The sequence below is a fragment of the Hermetia illucens genome, chromosome 3, assembly GCF_905115235.1.
Source record: "Hermetia illucens chromosome 3, iHerIll2.2.curated.20191125, whole genome shotgun sequence".
NCBI classification, from domain to species: domain Eukaryota; kingdom Metazoa; phylum Arthropoda; class Insecta; order Diptera; family Stratiomyidae; genus Hermetia; species Hermetia illucens.
Genome location: NC_051851.1, coordinates 126812306 through 126832112, shown reverse-complemented (window position 1 = coordinate 126832112; position 19807 = coordinate 126812306). Strand labels below are relative to the sequence as shown.

The 19807-nt window shown below is 38.7% G+C and overlaps 2 protein-coding genes across 2 annotated transcripts; both read left to right on the top strand.

Annotated features, from left to right (window-relative positions):
- The first annotated feature begins 950 nt into the window (after positions 1-950).
- LOC119652135 lies at positions 951-1586 on the top strand. Its single transcript, XM_038056075.1, has one exon. It carries the CDS (start codon positions 951-953, stop codon positions 1584-1586), a length of 636 nt encoding a protein of 211 aa, XP_037912003.1.
- Positions 1587-7439: 5853 nt separating this feature from the next.
- On the top strand, positions 7440-8075 carry LOC119652134. Its single transcript, XM_038056073.1, has one exon. The coding sequence runs from the start codon at positions 7440-7442 to the stop codon at positions 8073-8075; it is 636 nt and encodes a 211-aa protein (XP_037912001.1).
- The last annotated feature ends 11732 nt before the right edge of the window (positions 8076-19807 follow it).

Here is a 19807-nt window from a genome sequence, read left to right as displayed (position 1 = left end):
CAGGTTATTATGAAAGGCTCTGTAAGGACAAAATTTATGGTTGATGCCAATAGGTTACGGTGGATGGGTCACCTAATCCGTAAGGGCGATTTAATCAGGAAGGTCAGGATGCTCAACGGCTTTTAGGGAAATCGAATTGATGGACCACAGTGCAAAGCCTGGATGTCTAGACTTTCCTACTAATGTAGGATCTCGGACTTACATACATAGAATAACTTAATTCCTTCAAAAAATTCCACTTTCAGACGGAACTACCTATGCCATCCCCCCTTCAAATTAAATTAGTTCACGAGAATTTCCATCCAAAGAGCATATCATGTCATCGTTATTATAGGATCGCGAGTGACCGTTATATTAACTAATATACACTTGCATAGTTGTTTTATTGTTCATATTATAACCTACAACCAGACAGGATGCTTTGCTTTTAAGGTAGACATTCTGAACAACTTGGAAAAATAAACTTAAGAGTATTTGAAGATATTGAACCGTATAAAAATGTATAATAATTTCTTTCAGAATACTATGCTTCTATTTTGATAGTAGGAAAGAAGTGATTATATGAAGGCATGGTAAAAAAAAATCATATGTAAACTGACTATTTCGTTATAATTTCAGAAGAAAAGCCTCATCCTTTAATCATTTCATTAAGAAACGAAAAATCTTTTATCATACTGATAATGGTTAGTGAACATTGATCAATTACTTACTCCTCATATCCACCCATAAATTAACTACTAATACTCGTATATAAAATTTTTTGAGACAGACAATGGGCCGAATCAAATGCATCAAATTGTTCAAAGCTCGGAAAAATCAGCAGCTGGGTTTATCAAAATAATCTGTTTATCGCGTGCACACATCTGCCACTTGATTTCATATAAAAGTCAGATCATTACGGAACAAATATCACATTCAGTTTTGGATTGCCAAACCAGAAGTAGTAAAAAATGAAAGTTTTTGTTTTCCTAACTCTCTTGGCTTGTGGTGCCTTCGCCCAACAAGGACCTCAATGTAAGGCTCCAAATGGAGGAGGACTTCAACCGGTGTTGGAGGAGTTCGTTGCTTTGATTCCAACTGACAAAGTTTTGGAACTCGTGTTGACTGCCATGACCTCCGATCCAGAAACACAAGCCGTCATGGAATTCTTGTCATCATCTGAGTTCTATCAAGTTGTCGCCTTGGTTCAGAGTCAACCAGCTTTCAAATCACTTTTGGAATTCGCCTGCAGTGATTTATATCTCGATGCTGCCTACTATTTCAATATCTTGGCCGGTATCTTGGGATTCCCAGAAGTTCGCAATCAAACTCGTGCCGCCGCTCGTACCGCTGGATTCCGTGGTCTCTTACTGGACATCCTTGAGCTTATTCCCGTTGATGAACTTAAGGCTCTTTTGGACCAAAAGTTGAAAAGTGATTACTACGTCCAAGTGGCTTTCCAGAAAATCAACTCTGATGAATTCGGTAGTATAATTGAAGCTCTACAGGGAGATGCTGCTTATAACAACATGAAGAATCGCCTCCGTGGATTGGGTGTTGATGTTGACCTCATCATTGATACCATCAGCAAAATATTTAAACCATAAATGTTTGTAGTAACAATAATATGAGCTTAATAAAATATTGCATCAAATTAAAATGATTTTGAGTAATTTTTGACTATATTCAACAAGATTTACTTTGTTGTGATTTGGGGGGGGATGCAGCACCTATAAACTAGGTCGGCCGTCCTTTTGACAGCGACCAGTTACAATGTGCATGAAATTGTAGATATTGAACAAAAATTGAGATTTTCTATTTTAAAGGGTGATGTCATAGTGACTAAGATATGGAGACATAAGAGCTTTAGTGGATCGCCATCTAAGGGACTTAACTTAGTTGCCAGCAATAATTTAAAATATACCAAAATCGAAACACCCCTTGAGAAACATGCGATATTTTTACGGAAGTATGAATGCATATTTGTGGGGAATACATGAGGCACCGACCTATAGTATCACTGAGCTCCTAGGATCCTGCCAGGGTACCGAGTGGTGAAGAGTGCCGAAAAATAGCTGAACCAGCGAAAACACCCGCTTCTGTAGCGGCGTTAGTGACTGAAGATGTAAAAGAATCCAGCACTCGAGTGCTCGAATAATGAATAGAAGTGACGGAATCTCGGCATTTCGCCAAAGGCAAAACCAAATAGAAGACGGTCAAAATTTCTTATCTCTTGCCTTTAGCAAGGATAGTAAAAGGTGCCAAAATATTTTGTATTATACGAAAACTCACTACACGACAATATTAGTTGATAAGATCAACAAAAAAGGCAAAAAAATTTACACACAAGAGGCAACTTTGACCAACTATAACTTCATCAGGTTTTCAGCGAAACTTGGTAGTATCATGATTTACATTATACGCTATATTACCGTCCATTTGAACTTAAGAAGGCTTTTCAGTCAATTTTCAAAAAACTATAGTAACATACTGCTATTAACTCTATTTGGCAAATATCATTGTCAGCATTATTTTTAGACCTAGTTTTAGTAAAGCCCTAAAACGGAACTGGGAAAGCATGGTCCAAGGTTGGTGGAAAGAAAAACGCGGCACCAAAAAGAAGATTACACGCGAATTGATCATCTCTCTAGAAGGTGAAATGACATATGATTCTCAGTAAGATCAAATACGATCCAGAACTCTTGGAGGTTGGAGGAAGCGTCAGCCGAATCAGACGTTCCTGAAAAGGAGATTTGATACTGGGGCTGAAGAAGTCGCTAGGCAAGATCGCTGAAAATAGCCTCTGCAGGGTAGAGAAGTCTTTAGGGGAAGAGGCACAAGTATGGGATAAAAACAATAGAGGTTGTTAGAAAACGTAAAGACATTGATGTTGATTGGCGACCAAGGAGTATAGCTGCGAGGCCCTCTAAAACCAATTTGCACCACTTAGTTTGCAAGAATCATCAATCGGGAGACTCAGGAAGGTGTACACAGGTACGCAACTATCAGCTTACCGACTAAAGTGTGCTACTATAAGATTAAACCCGAAAATAATAGCGAATAATTTCACCGTGTGGGCTGTAAGCTGAGACAGCTGAACTACAAACATCAGGACCCGTAATTTGCTCGAGATTTCGTGGAGCTAGATTTGCTGCTTGCAAACACTTGAAATGTATCCAGTTTCCGAGGGATAGGCTCGTGCTCAATAGCGGATTTAGCATATGTGTGACTACAGTGACGATGAGATTGGTCTGGTTTGTTATTGAACACTATACCCTTTGCAACCATCAGATTATTCTTCTTTAATTTAAAAATGGGCCATGCAACGACGTGTATTCCCATCGAGGTAAAAATCATGGCTGCTCCGTCAAAATAGAGACGCTATTGGGAAACCATGATCCCCACGGTTTGGTTTCAGTAAAGCACACAACAAATGGGATGCATAACGAGAGGATGCGATGCTACCAGGCCGAAGTGACGAGTCCTCGCCAATAGTTGATCGAACAATCTGTGGAATGAAGAAATCTTGCTGCATGCATTTGAGCAAGAAGGATTTGTCAACGAACTAGAGGGAAAGAGCTAGCCTTAACCGACAAGCCAGAATTTTTAAAGAAAGAAAGAAAGAAAGCAGGCCGACACTCCACATTAAGAGAGCACAAAAAGTATAAACAACACACACAACACAACACAACATGATCAAAACGTTAGTTTACAAATTAACTTTTTTTTATCTTAGAATATAGGGATGGCCTATCGTGACAACAGTTTTCGTTAAGCTCAATCCATTATCGACGCCGTTAGACATGGTTTCGAATCTGAGTCAGGATGAGATGTCCTCCAATAAATGTTGTGGTAACATTGGATTTCAACGCAATGGGTGTCGCTAGTTACTTGGCTAGGAAATCATTTGAAAACAATACTGTTATTCATAAACGGACATTACATCTTTAAAAGAAACTCAACCTAAAAACTTAACTTTAGCAGCTAATTTACATATAAAGTTCCAACTATAGAGCTTAAACTAATAAAATTTCATTTTGTTTGCAAATCATGAGGAGCATCTGGAGGAAAGATTACAAAAATTCTAACCGATGTAGTTGGTTTGAGAGGGAGGGGCTTGAAAAGCTGGAAGGAAAGGGATGGGATAGGATTTGGGGAAGGAAAGTGGATTAAGAACGTCATGAGCCATTCTGCTTGGGGGAGGCACGTATTGCGAATGAGAGTGGCGAGTAGTGTAGAGAACTACTCTAACCTCTCAGTCGAACAGACGGTTATCACTGTTATAGGAAATGAGGATTTGAGGAAATTGATCCTTGTGGAGAAAATTTTTCTTGCTGATTTCAATGCCTAGGCATTCAGTCAGCGGGCAGTCTAGGGGATATATCCTTCCAGAAGATGAATCCGAATGTGATCAAAGATCTAATCAACTGTTTGTAGTTGAAAAGGAGAGAATGTAGGTATTTGAAGGCACCATTTAGACGGGTTGGTACTTTGGATACAAGAGGGATGTTTACCCAGAGAGCGATGGCTACCCAGATAGACGACAGGTTCTTTATATCGGAAGTTATTTTCAGAGTCATCCTTAATCTATTCCCCCGGAAGACAATTGTTTGGAACTCTTGCGGATCGCGGACCAGTTTCCAGTTTGTAAAGTATCGGTAAAACTCGTCCAAAAATGAATTCAGACGAGCTTGCCCGCATACTATGTTCTTCGGGTAAGTGTAAAACGTGAAGTCATCGTCATTTTGGAGGATTTAGATGAGATTACGACTAGGAGTGGATGGACATTCTGTCAAGTGAAAACGCTATCTATACGAGAAAAGGAAAATGAATTTACCTGGAAAAGGTACGAAATACCAATGGCCGGCAAAACGAGAGTCGCTGGAAAAGTGCCAGCAGCGGTGACATAACTTGTAGAGAGGTGCCTGCAATCTTTTCGGCGGCCACACGGCAAGAATACCACCTAGCCCCATTCCTGTCAAGGCATGACAGGCAGGTTGGGTGATTAATGTTTCTGCGCTGATTGTGGTTGCACACTTGAGGATCTACAGTATATCATGTTCTGATATCCAGAAGTTACCACAGAGAATATTAGCCTGGAGCTGGGGTGACTCCGTAATCAAAAAGCGGACCTTAGGAAGTTGGACTGCGTAAGTATAATAGAATGCAAAGTACGGAAGGTTTGTTCGCTTAAAACGCAATTCTCCCATGAAGTAATATTTTGCGGCAGTTTCGCGGGGAAGGAAGAAAGGGAAATTAGGGATAGTTTTACTAGGAACGAATTCTACACACTGTTGACCATCCAGAGGCCGCTATCCATATTAATATTCGAAACTTCTAAGGAGAATTCTCAGATGCCTGCTCAAAGGTAAGGTGAATGGTAAAAAACCACCAGAAAAACTCCGATGTAGATCGGAGGACTCAATGGGGAATACAGGCCACACGGTGCTCAGTATCCGACATTGCAGGAAGCGGTTGCTGGATCGAAAAGAATGAAGACGAAGACTTTGAGCAACCAAGCGCCAACTTCAGAATGAACCGGGGATCAATATTTTTGGTGATTGGCAGGTATACAGCCGTTCCACAGGATTTTGCGAGGTCTGCATTGATTTGTTTAGAATGCTGTAGTTCTTTGTACTTGACCCAGGGCCGGTAATAAGTCTGAGAAAATCTAGATAATCGCCGTTTTATGTTGCTTTTTGCTAATACTGCTCATGTTTGTTTATAACATTTTGTTTATGGTCCATTGTTTTGATCAAACGACTCCCTCCATTATGATTCTTTACCTGCAGTACTTACGCGTTAGGTTATTAGGGAAGGCTCTATAACGACGAAATTTATGAGCGATGCCAATAGGTTACTGTGGGTAGGTCATCTAATCCGTAAGGTCAATTCAGTCAGGAAGGTCAGAATGCTCAACGGCTTTTAGTGAAATCGAATTAATGGACCTCAGCCAGGATGTCTATACTTTTGTGGTAAGGTAAAATTTCGGACTTACATACATAATAATAATAATAATCGTTGGCGCAACAATCCATATTGGATCAGGGCCCTCAAGTGTGTTAGATCACTTCATTCAAGACCGGAATGGTACACTACAGTATACTGTAGGAGGCAATGTGGTCAGCATTGCGCTCGCCCGAGATTATTACCCTGATTTGACTCAGGTACACATTCACAGCAGAGTCGACTGGTGTCCGACGTCAAATCACGATACAGATCCCACTGCCACCATTGAGATTTGAACCGCGGCCTTCCGTGCGACAGCCTCGCGCTCTAACCACTCAGCTATCCGGACACTAGGACATTAGGATAGCCTGATTCCTTGAAAAATTCCATCTTTAGATAAAACTACGTATGTCATCCCCACTTCAAATTAAAGTAGTTCATCAGAATTTCCATCCAAAGAGCATATCATGCCATCGCTCTTATAAGACCGTGAATGACCGTTGTTGAGAATACAATTAACTATTATACACTTGTCCGGATGGCTCAAGTGGTTAGAGCGCTGGGCTGTCGTAGCGGAAGGTCGCGGTTCAAATCTCGCTGGGGGCAGAGGAATTTGTTATCGTGACTGGATGTCGGACACCAGTCGACTCAGCTGTAAATGAGTGCCTGAGTCAAATCAGGGTAATAATCTCGGGCGAGCGCAATGCTGACCACATTGCCTCCCACAGTGTACTGTGGTGTACCGTTTCGGTCTTGAATGAAGTGCTCTAACACACTTCAAGGCCCTGATCCAATATGGATTGTTGCGCCAACGATTATTATTATTATTATTATTATTATACACTTGCATAGCTGTTTTAATAGTCATATTATAACCTAAAACCAGACAGGCTAAACATTCAAATAAACTTAAGAATATCTGAAGGCAGTCTCCTGCGCCTACCAAAGACACTATCGAAGTACAAAAATGTGTGATAATTTCTTCCAGAATACTATGCTTGTATTTTGACAGCAGGAAAGAAATAATTACATAAAGATATGGTGAGAAAAAATTATATTTAAGGTGATTATTTCGTTATAACTTCAGGAGAAAAGCCTCATTCCGGAGGGAGAGGGGCATTGAATGTAACTGCTTCTTTTAGTCACTTCATTAAGAAACGAGGAATCTTTTATCATAATGATAATGGTCGGTGGACATTGATCTATCAATTACTTTAAATTCTCTGTTGCCAGCAGCCATTAAACCCTCATATCCACCCATAAATTAACTACTAATCCTCATATATAAAATTTGTTGGGGCAGACAATCGACTGAATATTATTTCTCAAAAATACAGCTAATCCAATCTGCATCAAATTGTTCAAAGTTCGGAAAAATAAGCAGCTGCGTTTATCAAAATAATCTGTTTGTCGCATGCACACATCTACCATTTGATTTCATATAAAAGTCAGATCATTACGGAACAAATATCACATTCAGTTTTGGATTGCCAAACCAGAAGTAGTAAAAAATGAAAGTTTTTGTTTTCCTAACTCTCTTGGCTTGTGGTGCCTTCGCCCAACAAGGACCTCAATGTAAGGCTCCAAATGGAGGAGGACTTCAACCGGTGTTGGAGGAGTTCGTTGCCTTGATTCCAACTGACAAAGTTTTGGAACTCGTGTTGACTGCCATGACCTCCGATCCAGAAACACAAGCCGTCATGGAATTCTTGTCATCATCTGAGTTCTATCAAGTTGTCGATTTGGTTCAGAGTCAACCAGCTTTCAAATCACTTTTGGAATTCGCCTGCAGTGATTTATATCTCGATGCTGCCTACTACTTCAATATCTTGGCCGGTATCTTTGGATTCCCAGAAGTTCACAATCAAACTCGTGCCGCCGCTCGTACCGCTGGATTCCGTGGTCTCTTACTGGACATCCTTGAGCTTATTCCAGTTGATGAACTTAAGGCTCTTTTGGACCAGAAGTTGAAAAGCGATTACTACCTCCAAGTGGCTTTCCAGAAAATCAACTCAGATGAATTCGGTAGTATAATTGAAGCTCTTCAGGGAGATGCTGCTTATAACAACATGAAGAATCGCCTCCGTGGATTGGGTGTTGACGTTGACCTGATCATTGATACTATCAGCAAAATATTTAAACCCTAAATTTTTGTAACAACAAGGCTATGTACTTATGTACTTAATAAAATATTGCACCTGACTTAAATGATGTTTAATAAGTTTTGTAGTCATTCAACAAGATTTTTTGTGGTGCAATTTTAGGGCTTCTTCGTGAGTGCAGGTCAGTGACGGTAGTGTGCATGAGAATAAATTGGAATGTTCAAGCATGATTGGTAAGCCATAATAGTTATGTAAGATGGGGTGGGAGAATTTTTGCTGAATGAACGTTTAGGGGAGGTGAGTTAGTTGCCAGAAAAGCTTAGAATATAAGGAAATTTTGACGCTCTTAAATAAAATCCGACCTTAATATGAAAGTGTCGATGCAGAAAATGCATAAGACACCAGCTCATAGTAAGGAAGAAGATGAGGGAACCGAATAGACCAATAGTATTACTGACTCCTTAGGATCTTAGCAAATTACTAAAACGCTTTTTCATCGAAAAGAAGCCGCGGCAACGAAAAACCCGTCAAATTCGGTTTTCTGAATATTGACCTTTACACTTGGGACGGTGGAAGAATCCAACACGCGGAGGTCAAAACAATGAAGAAAAGTAAGGAAAAAAAGCAAACGTTTCAGGTAGGAAAGCTTTTGGGAATTTTTTTTACAAATATTTGGGTACAAGACGATTTCATTTATACATAATGTATATGCATTGAGTAACTCCGAATTTTCATTTCAGCGTGATGCCAGAATGAATAATTTCACGCGAATGCGCGGCTTGGAAAAAACGCCCTCACTTAAATTCAAACTGCGTGCGTTGAGGTTCATAGTTCCAATAATTTCACTAAATTCCGTGTCAACAAGTGTAACCATTTCTGTGAAAAGTGAGTGTTATGACAGATAGCGTATGACAGTGAAAGTTGAAATCTAATAATGGAATTATATAGATCCCGTAGAAAGTAGTTGATAATGTTACGGATTTTTTGAGAGTACAAACCCCGAGTGCGGAGACGAGACCCACAATATCAAAGATTGCGTGGGAGGTGCCCGATGCATGTTGCGCAAGGAGAAACACGGAGTGGACAGTGAAACGTTGTAGAAGGTAGTAGATGTCCGGAGTATTGAAGGAAGTTAAATCGTATGGGTAAATGATATTGACACCTTCAAATCCGTTTCTACCATTGGAGGGCAGATAAGGAATAACTATCCAAAATCATTATAAATTCAAATATTGAGTTCGGGATTCCTAAGAGTGAGATGTGTGAAGGCCAAAATTAAGGGATATTCCTATAGACCATTGGACGTTATTATTCAAAGCGAAAGACGACGAAAAAATGGGTCAGCTGTATAGGCGCATAACTGAAGCATGTTACGCTACGATGCCACTATTGAGGGCACCAACTATTAACATTAAGATTATCTTGCCTGGGTACGGGGATATATTTTCAAAGGGCAAGAAGGGATCCGGAAAACAATCTCTTGCTTAAGGAACAATAATGGGATTTCGTGCCATAAAGTTCCAACAAGAAGTAGTGTTTTGAAGCTAACACAGACTCTTAGGACCCTGCCTAAAGGTAGTAATAAATCAGATACCTGGGTGAAAACCATTTCAAAGCTCTTGTTGGAAACAATTACAATTATTTTTCGCATCGAACTTTATGTTACTCGAAGCATTATCAGCAATAAATTCACTTTCGTTATTTATTTATTTCGTATAAAATCTGAAAATGTAGATATCTCAATAAAAACATCAACTTCTGTATGTCTGGCGCCAATGTTCTTTCTGTACTGTTTTAAAGGAATACTTTGCTACTGGATAACGTTTATCAGTATATGAGACAATATCAAATGATAAATTTCGTCGGCACAAGGATTAGATGCTTCCGGTTATCTTGATTGGAAGGCGGAAGTGACAATGGATGGAAAGGGTAATATTTGAATTGTGCGAATTAAATCTTTACACTTATTGCAAATAATAAAAAAATACTTTGCAAATTAACGTACATTTTTTATTTGGACTACGTCTGATGACAAAAGTCAAGTAACAGAACTCGCAACTGTTTCGTATTCAGTATATTTATACCCCCCGTTTATCTTATGTCTACGTAGCTGGCACGCTTATCTTATATTGTTTTATTATTCTGTTGCTTTGATTGGAATTCTTCTTATCTCGGTTGGTCTTGGGTGTGGTCCGTACGTCATAGATTGATATTTTTATTTGTGGTTTTTTATGAGTCCTTAACTCGCGTTACATCGTGCAATTGAATCATCTATCCCAGCAATAACGACGAGTTGGCCACCATAGGAACATTGGCGCAGAATAGAAAAGGAGGACACATTATTATAACAACCGATATTCGGTCTAGGCCTGCTTTAGTAAGGAAATCCAGACATCCCGGTTTTGCACCGAGCTCCACCAATTCGATATCCTTAAAAGTTGTGTGGCATCCTGGCCTACCCCATCGCTCCATCTCAGGCAGGATCTCCCACGTCTTCTTTTCTACCATTGATATTGTCCTTACAGACGCTTCGGGCTGGACCATCCCGTTTTCCGAGTTCTTTATTTTATTGTTCCTTATTCAGGGGAAGAATAATGGCACGGCAGGCAGACACGGTTAACGGTCAAGTGAGTTATTTTTGAATCAATTTTCTATATACATCCTATAGGCCTCCGTCGTGACGGCCTTTACTTTCTCCAAAAATTTTTTTGTTTTTCGGTTTCGGCTTATTTTTGCCGCGCTATCAGAGTTTGTGGGCTCTTCTTGAATTTATTTTGCCAAAAAGATACGAGTCTAGCAACTGTGCGCTTCATACAAAACAGTAGCCAGAATGTGTCGAGTAAATCCGTAAGAAATGTTGAGGGTTGACAATTTTCGAGCGCAATTTCCTTCACTTTTCCGAAGTTATCATCGTTAACAGTGGTGGATAGACGGCTGACAAGATACAAGTTTTTTCCATCACGGACCATCACGGTCTTCACTGAACGCTTCATTCCGCTCAAATATTTCCGCTCCCAATATAGTAGACTCTCTAAAGCCTGCGATATTTTCCATGATTTAGTAAGCAATTTTACTAAAAACACAAAATATCGGGCCAAACAGTTGTTCAGTTTTTTTTCGGTAGTATAAATCGTCGGACTACTAATATCTACAAATTATAGTTACGAATGGTCAACTTGTTTTGCGGATGAACGGATAGAGGTGATATATGCAGGAAAATTGGCCAGTTTGGTAACTAGGTCATTGTAAAGTCGTTGGTTACACGCTTGGGGATGATAACTGAGTCCGTAGTTCCAATAAGTCAATAAAACAGAAAAAAATGGAACAGGTGGGATAATTCCCAAAGGAAATGCTATATTTTGAGAAATGAGTTAAGTACAGAAAAAAATTTTCGTCTAACGTTAAGTACGGGAAAAGAACTTTCGTCAAAACTTTCGTCTAACACTTTACCAGGCATGGTCGTTCTAGGAAATATTTGCATTGTCTCCGTTTGGCCGAGTCGAGTTCTCGGTTGTCTTGAATATGTTACCATCCCTTGAAAATAGATAAGGAGCACCGCGATTATGTGGAGAATATGTTGAAGGTAAATCTAAATGTGGAAAACACCCCAATAAGTTCTGTACCCAATGGTCACGTGAGCTCTTTACAACTAGGCGTTGGTCGTAAATTAAAGAATAAATGAAGTAGGCATCTGCAAAGAAAAGGTGGGAGGTAAGCTACAAGATGCGCGTTTCCAACACTATTTCGACTAATTCGATCGTGAGCGTGAGCATTTAACTCATGTTGAGAGCCAAACACAAATTAAAAGCGAATGGCTTTGTAATATTTTCACGAGTGAATGCTGAAAAAACTCTTCCTCAATTATTTTTTATAAATACCGGCAGGATATGTGGAGCATATATTTGTTGTCGGGAATGTAGGTTTCGAGCAAAAGGCAGCATTGGGTCTGACGTCGGGACTTCAAAGAAGGACCAATTATTCCAATTAAGGAAATTTTAAACGCTATTGCTGATGAGATAGTGGCTAAGGCATACGTTGGTAGACAGCAAGTTATTGGGGAACTGATATTTCGGTACAGGTCGTTCCCAATCCACAGTGATTCTGCTTAGACTCAAAATCTGAAATTTGGAAAGCCCGCCTGTAAGCTTTAGGGATATCGTGGGAGAGGTAAGTAATGAAAGCCTTGACTTGACTTACCAAGTATCTAAAAAATAACCCGCTATTGATTTATATTTGTTTTGAAACGAAAATAATTGCCAGCAAATATATCATAATATGCATCAAGCTCAAAGCTTTCATATCCGCTGATAAATTAACTTTTTACCCGAAAATACAGCTACTCGAATCTGCATCCAATTGTCCGATGCTCGAAAAAGTGAGCGGCTGCACTTATCAGCATAGCTGTCAATCGTATTCATACATTTCCCCTTTGAGTTCATAAGCAAGTCAAAAACCGGAAGCTCGGCGCTTCAGCTATAAAATGGTTTATGTATTTCTTATATATATTTATATAAATGTATAATATTTAAGTGCACACTTGTTCCATTTGTACATGCATTTGGCACGTCAATTGGTATTCAATGTTTTTGGTTGTAGTGAATTTGGACAAAGGAGACAACTTTAAATAGTAGCATTTTCAAGAAACTTGGCAATGGTGTACTTCATATTATAGCCTATACTACTGCGTTTTTTTAGGATCAACTAAAAAGGGGAGAGGTGGTAGAGCAGTGACCCGTCTGATCTGTAGTCAGCGTGTCATGAAGCCAGATGAGTGGTCCTGAAAGCAAAGGAGATGGAGCAGCGTGACTACAACCGAGAAACCTCAAGCTAATCAGATAGTGAAGCGAGAGCGACTGCTTCAAAAAATTCTTCGCAGAGGCCGGTATAAAAATATTGTGCAGAGCCTACAAGATTGTAATGGGAAGATTCATAGGTCAGACAGCCCCGCAAATAACATGTTAACATTTCCCACTGAAAATTGTTCTAGGTTTGTTTCTGTAGAAGGGCACGAGCGGTAACATTTTCTAGAGGCCATTTGATATGGTTGTAATAACCCACTAATGACAAAAGGATTGCTGGAGCTCTGCAGTAGGGAGATAACGAAGTACCGCGCCTCGATGATATGCCAAAGAAAGCCCTTAAGCTGGTTGTTCAGTTGAGGCCGAACTTACTTCTTTGCGGATCCTTCCTGAGGAATGGAAACGCCAAAGGCTAGTGTTGTTGCCTGAAGCTGGTAAACTCCCTACAGCGCTATAAGTCATATGGACGCCATGTATATGAATAATGTATACCAGATTGCTCCTGGCTGCAGAGACGTTTATCATACCGCCAATTCGGCTTCCGTACACAGTGGAGTATTTCTAAGAAAAAGTCGATGAAAAGTCAGTTTCAAAAATTCTATAAAATTCTACAAAAAAGTCCGTGACCTTAAAGGTTAAAATTTCCTGCATCGTTAAAGGACCATTTCAGCATTCGGAATTTTTCCACCGCGTTATTTATTTGTCTTTATTTTCGGCGTTCGTGTTGAAACCTAAAATTCCAAACACCGTTTTGAGTTTGTTTAGAGTAAAAATGTAAAACACCCATCATGAGCTTTGAAGAGGAAAATGTGTATTTAAAAAAGGAGTTTTTATTTGTTACGTTATTTGTTATAAAGTTTTTATCATGATCAGTCGAGACTAAAAAGACAAGGTTTTTATTTTTCGTGAATATTGCATTTAAAAATGTTTTTGTATATAAGTTAAGCCTGGTTGAGTTATGACTTTACACGTGACGTAAAGCTCAGCCATTAGTGTTTTTGAAGGAAAATGTTTAGCTTGTATCCCACATAATTTTATTTCTATTTTTTTTTTGGGAAACTTGAATTCAAATTTTCATTTTTCAAGCCATGATGATTAGTGCAATTAGAATATCACAATATAAAGCGTTTAAACAATGTCTGAAAACAAAAATTGAGGACAAATTCCCGTTCTTAGAAGACCACATTAAAAATGTTATCTAGAGATTAAGAAACGCCACTTCTCAATCCCTTTTCGGGTAGTTTCTAGAGAACATGTTCGCAGATGTCATATGTTCAAATTTTAATTGCCAGTGTGGCCTATAACTTTCTGACTTGAACAGATTTCATATTTTTTGTTTTGGGATTGAGTAAGTCCGCAGTTTGCCATCCACTTTATCGTGGAGTGGAGCACTCACTTTTGGACCAACCCTCAATTTTTGGAAAAACAGACTTGTGGATTCTTCGAGGATAGAGGCAACTCATTAGAGATTGCTTCACATCTGCCCAAGGATCAACGTGGTGAAAGTAGTTGGAAGTTAATATTCGCCCCCTAATTTAGATCCACAAACCCAACCTGGTTCAAAATCAGATTAAAAGGAAGAATTGCCTAGTACATAGTTGAAGAAGGTGTAAAAGAGGATGTAAAATATTCCTCCATAACACGAAAAGGTGGAACACGTATTTTCTGAAACTATTGATATTGGTTGAATCATTAGAAAATGAGAAGCCAAAATATAAGGCTCCTTCCTCCGAATTCTAGAATCTTTCATTAAATCCTCCAAGATTAGTTCAAGCAGAATCGCAAAAGATTAAATTCTAATAATGGCCGAGGTACAGAAATGTTTTGTGTAACCCATATTATCAAAAATATCAACGAAGTCGTTATGGGTAATTTGGCTGAAAGCATATTAAAAAGCTTTTATGCACAGAAAACAGAAAATCCTTGTTATCTGATACTCCCGATTCCGATTTTCCACTTACTTTCCCATTTGCGTACATTTCGATGTTCTTCCTAAATTTGGTCTTGATACCCCAGTCATATTCTAGCCTACTCAAAGTTTTCAAGTCTTCATTATTTGCCCAATGAAAGTTTTGATCTAAATCACATGAGTTGACTACAAACCAATCAAATCAATAGCTACCGACTTTTCAAGATTACGGTGACAAACAGGTGTTGATTATCTACAGGTAGATTGGCATATCTCACTATTGTATTCACGCTACTATAACTCAATAAAGAGTTAAAAAAAAAAGATCTTCTCTTTCGATACAATCTACTACCTCTTTGCGACATTAGCTGTTCAGTATTTGTTGCTACTATCGCTTATCTTGATTACACATTGATGATTTCACTCCAACCGTAGCGTCATCTACTGCAACTTTGTGATAATAAATTAAAAGCTGATTGAGTTAAATAACGAAAGCTATGAAGGGGAAGGTTTTGTAGTATCCCACACTGAATACTTCAAGAGAAAAGCTTCATGCAAGGCATTTGAAAACGACCAGAAATAATTCTTGAACTGCAGAACGAAAACAGTATCGATCACACTACCATTTTTGGAAATGAAGCCACAAAAATAGCGTGAGATGCGTGAAATGGATCCCCGACTCTGGCATATGCACATTGGGAAACTTTGTATTGGCAAAGAACTGATTTTAAAAAGCAGCTTCCTATACAGGAAGGCAAAGCTAAAAGTATAATAGAAAATAATAAGATCTGTATTATACGATTGTGAAACATGGAGCTACAATTCTACAATTTATTGATGCATTGAAAAGTACATCCGAGAGAAGCGCTCTCAAGAAAGTAGTGCAAGAGCAGAACATGATAGGGAACCAATGGGGAACTAGAGTCACGAACTGCTAAAGATGGTGACCATGTAGAAGTCATGGACGACATTGGTGTATCCAAGGGTAGACGGAGAAAGTAAAACATATTGAAAATGTGGTGTCGAAGTCTCAGATTCAAATTCAAAATATTTGAAAAGTTATAGCACAAAGAATGAAGTTATTTTTTTGAATGCGGACCACTACAGAAGGCTTCCCGGAGTCAGGCCACAAGGAACCTACTTTGGCCATATAAAACATACATCGGTCAATGCAAAATAAAGTAACAACGAATTTTGTTCTATATTTGAAACTTCCATTAAAATCATACTTTTCTCTCTGCGGCAAGCGATGAAAAAACTGTTGGAATATGGACATCAGTTGCAACATCTCTTCATCGACTTTAAAGCCGCTTGTGATAGCATGGTCAGAATAAAACTGAACAAGGCCATGAGAGAATTCGGTATCCCGACGAAATTGATAAGACTGACTAGGCTGAACCTGACCGATGTGCGAGGCCAGATAAAAGCACCAGGATCACTCTCAAGACCATTCAACATCAACAACGGCATACGACAAGGGGATGCCCTGTCATGCGTCCTCTTTAACCTGGCCCTGGAGAAAGTAATCTGTGATGCTGAGGTGAATGCAAGAGGTACGATCCTCTTTAAGTCCACCCAACTACCGTTACTGGTCTATACTGACGAAATTGACATCACGGAAAGAACGACCCGAAAAATCGAGCATGCGGCGCGAGATCTTGGACTGTACATCAATGAAGGCAAGACAAAATATATTGTGGCAACGTCAGCACCGAAAATCAACCAACCCACAACATCAAACCGCACTGGTCAAACAGAAATAATAAGGATAGGAGAATACAACGTTGAGACCGTAGATAATTTCTCCTATCTAGGGTCGAAAATCACAACCGATAACAGCTACGATGGTGAAATCCGCGCACGGTTGTTGGCAGCCAAAAGAGCCTATTTCAGCTTACAAAAACTGTTCCGCTCGAAACGTCTCACCATAGGGTCAAAGCTCTTACTTTACAAGACTATGATCTTGCCAGTCCTCATGTATTCCTCGGAGACTTGGGTTCTTAGCAAGAAAAATTGCGAACTCTTGGCCGCATTCGAGAGAAGAATCCTCCGAATAATTTTGGCCCCCTACATGAAGATGGACGATTCCGTAGCCTACATAACAACGAAATCTATGAGCGATACCATGACCGTCAGAAAGGTCGTGTATTATTTGCTTGTTAAGAAAAAAATGAACTAACTTTGAAATTCCGAGCGTCACACTCTACAACTACCATAAGACCATACTTAGTTCATTTAATCTGAAGCGTATAATTAGACTTGGCCGTTATAATTTTTTATCTTATTTGTGATGATTGAGAAAGGATTGAGAAAGGTTTCTGATGATAGTCCTAATACTACACTTAAAATCAATTGTGAACTTTGTATACCCGCTGATTTATTCGACAAATGTTGAGTTGCGGTAATAAGAATTTACGCATCTTTTACCTGTCATAAGAGGCAACTAAAAGAGATAGAAATTTATGCAAAAGGAGGTGTACTTTTTTTTTCACCAAATATAGTCATGTAGGGTATCAGATGAGAAGGGCTCAATTAGAACTTTGGGTGAAACATAACGGACTGAAGATTTAAAAAGTGAAACAAGCCTCGTTCTAAAAACCTATAATAATAATAATAATCGTTGGCGCAACAATCCATATTGGATCAGGGCCTTGAAGTGTGTTAGAGCACTTCATTCAAGACCGTAACGGTACACTAGGAGGCAATGTGGTCAGCATTGCGCTCGCCCGAGATTATTACCCTGATTTGACTCAGGTACTCATTCACAGCTGAGTCGACTGGTATCCGACGGCAAATCACGATACAAATTCCACTGCCACCAGTGAGATTTGAACCGCGACCTTCCGTACGACAGCCTTGCGCTCTAACCACTCAGCTATCCGGACACAAACCCTAAAAACCTATCCAACCGGAAAATCTGAAAGATCACAATGGTTCTTTTATATGAAATCTAGGCCTCAGAATGCATCCCGTTCTGATATCTAGACAAAAAATTTAATAACAGTAAACCCCCCTTAAGTTCATCCTAGGAGTACAAAGGCAGCGTTATAGGCGATAATATAGCACCATTTTGGAAAGTTTGAACGCAATCGAACTATTATTAACAAAGTAAATACATTGCTCTCTAAGATGCGAATGACGTTATAACCACATAGAGTGAACTTGTATCAACGGCGGGTTCCATGGACACATTTTAGTTCTCCTTTCTTAGCTTTTGAAGCTAAAAATTCTCTAATGCCGCTAGACCAGTAAAGCATCGTAAGGATTAAAGTTTGTGTTCGATTAGGAGGGTAGAACGCGACTCTAGCTAGGCAAGAACTACTTGAGATTTACGCTTGACTGGCGACGGGCATATTTATGGAATTGCTCCAGGTAAACTGATGGGATGCGTAATTTAAAATATCAGAAGTTAAAGCTAAAGCTATTTCCTAAGCTGAGGAATAGCAAGTGGAATCGCCGACGTACAGATCCACATGCCTTGGGAACATTATGATGAAAATGCCAGAATGAATGATTTGTAAAAAATTGATGCAGATATGTAGATCAAGTGAGGCAGGTAGTAGTTGGGGGAGCCACGGACATGAATGTATACTGCTTCAAAATATAACATAAGTTCAGTTTGAAGAAAAAAAATAACATATAATGGTTGAACAACGCGACTGAAATCGTAGTCTGCTATTTTCGTAGTCAGTACATTTATGTACTTCTATTTTATTACAATCTACAATAGACTAGACAAGTACGGACTAAGAAAAATCATGTGACTGGCCCCTAGAGATGGGCAGTGGTTGACAAAAGCTTTACAAAAGTCAGTCTAAACTGTATGGACATCTTGTCTTGCGTTCAGAGATTTCCCTGTTGCCTCTTCAAAATGAGATGTACTTTCTTTTCCATAATTAGAGAAAATAATTGGCATAGCGCCGTAGTTTTCGGCTAATATTATACCTTAAATGGGGAATCAATCCTCCAAAAACTAGTGAAATACTTTTTTTCCAATTTGTGCAGTCTGATGACTTCCAACTTCTATCCATTCCAATGCGGAATCTGTTTCTTGTTCTAAAAATAATCTATTTTTATACTAGACTGAACAGTAGACTAAACAGTAGTGATAAAAAGTCGATAAGATTTTATTGCATATCACACGGACTTTATTGGCTTATAATTTATTTTTAGTATTTGACTATGATTTATTAACAACTTTGGATAAGACTTATCGTAATTTAATTAAAGCCATAATATTATCAGTGGATTGAATTGCAATCTAAAACCAGTTTAGTGAGTTATCAATTTCATCGTGAGAGGTATATGGGTAAAAGGAGTACATATGTATATTATACCTTATAAAGCTTTTGTTGTAACTGAAAACTTTTGCAAAGAATTGCATTATGGGGTGCAGCATTTGATTATTCGAACCCATTACATTCTGCTGTTTACTTATCTAAATTCGATGACAAATTTACCCATAATTATTACATACATTAACATCTTTTATTTTTTTTTAAGGTTTTGTGTGAAAGACAGTTAGTACTCTTTAAAACTTTCTAGCCTCCAATATTAGCAGGGGAATAAGGCAGCTAGAAATTAAAATGCACCCATTATAGAGTATAGTAAGTCTCATTCTCAGAACGTATACAATCAACGAATTTAAAAAAACTCATAATGAATGCATAGGAAATCTAAGGTTCCAACAAAGTCAACTATGATATAATCCTGAATTTCATATTCCAGAACTACGAAATTTGGCGTAAATAAAAAGGTATAAAGCATTATACTGGAAAGTATGATGAATTTCCTAGGATTATTAACAAATTAGCTTATGTCAAAATGTTCTATTCCTGCGAATTCACTGTACCTTTTTCAATACAGAGAATATATCCTTTAGATATTGATATACATCAGTGCTACAACAAAGTGGACTGTCTGTGTTATTATAACTCATCCATACGGAGAGCGGCGGAGAACCTCATACTTTTCTTTTTAAAGTTTTGTGTAAAACAAAACCTTATTAAAATCGGTTTATTGTCTGACTGTTTTTCTTTTTAAGTAGATGGAAATCTTCAAAAGGCTCT

Bases quoted from the DNA above. Each gene is read 5' to 3' on its own strand.
- LOC119652135 (XM_038056075.1), top strand. From the start codon at position 951: ATGAAAGTTTTTGTTTTCCTAACTCTCTTGGCTTGTGGTGCCTTCGCC.
- LOC119652134 (XM_038056073.1), top strand. From the start codon at position 7,440: ATGAAAGTTTTTGTTTTCCTAACTCTCTTGGCTTGTGGTGCCTTCGCC.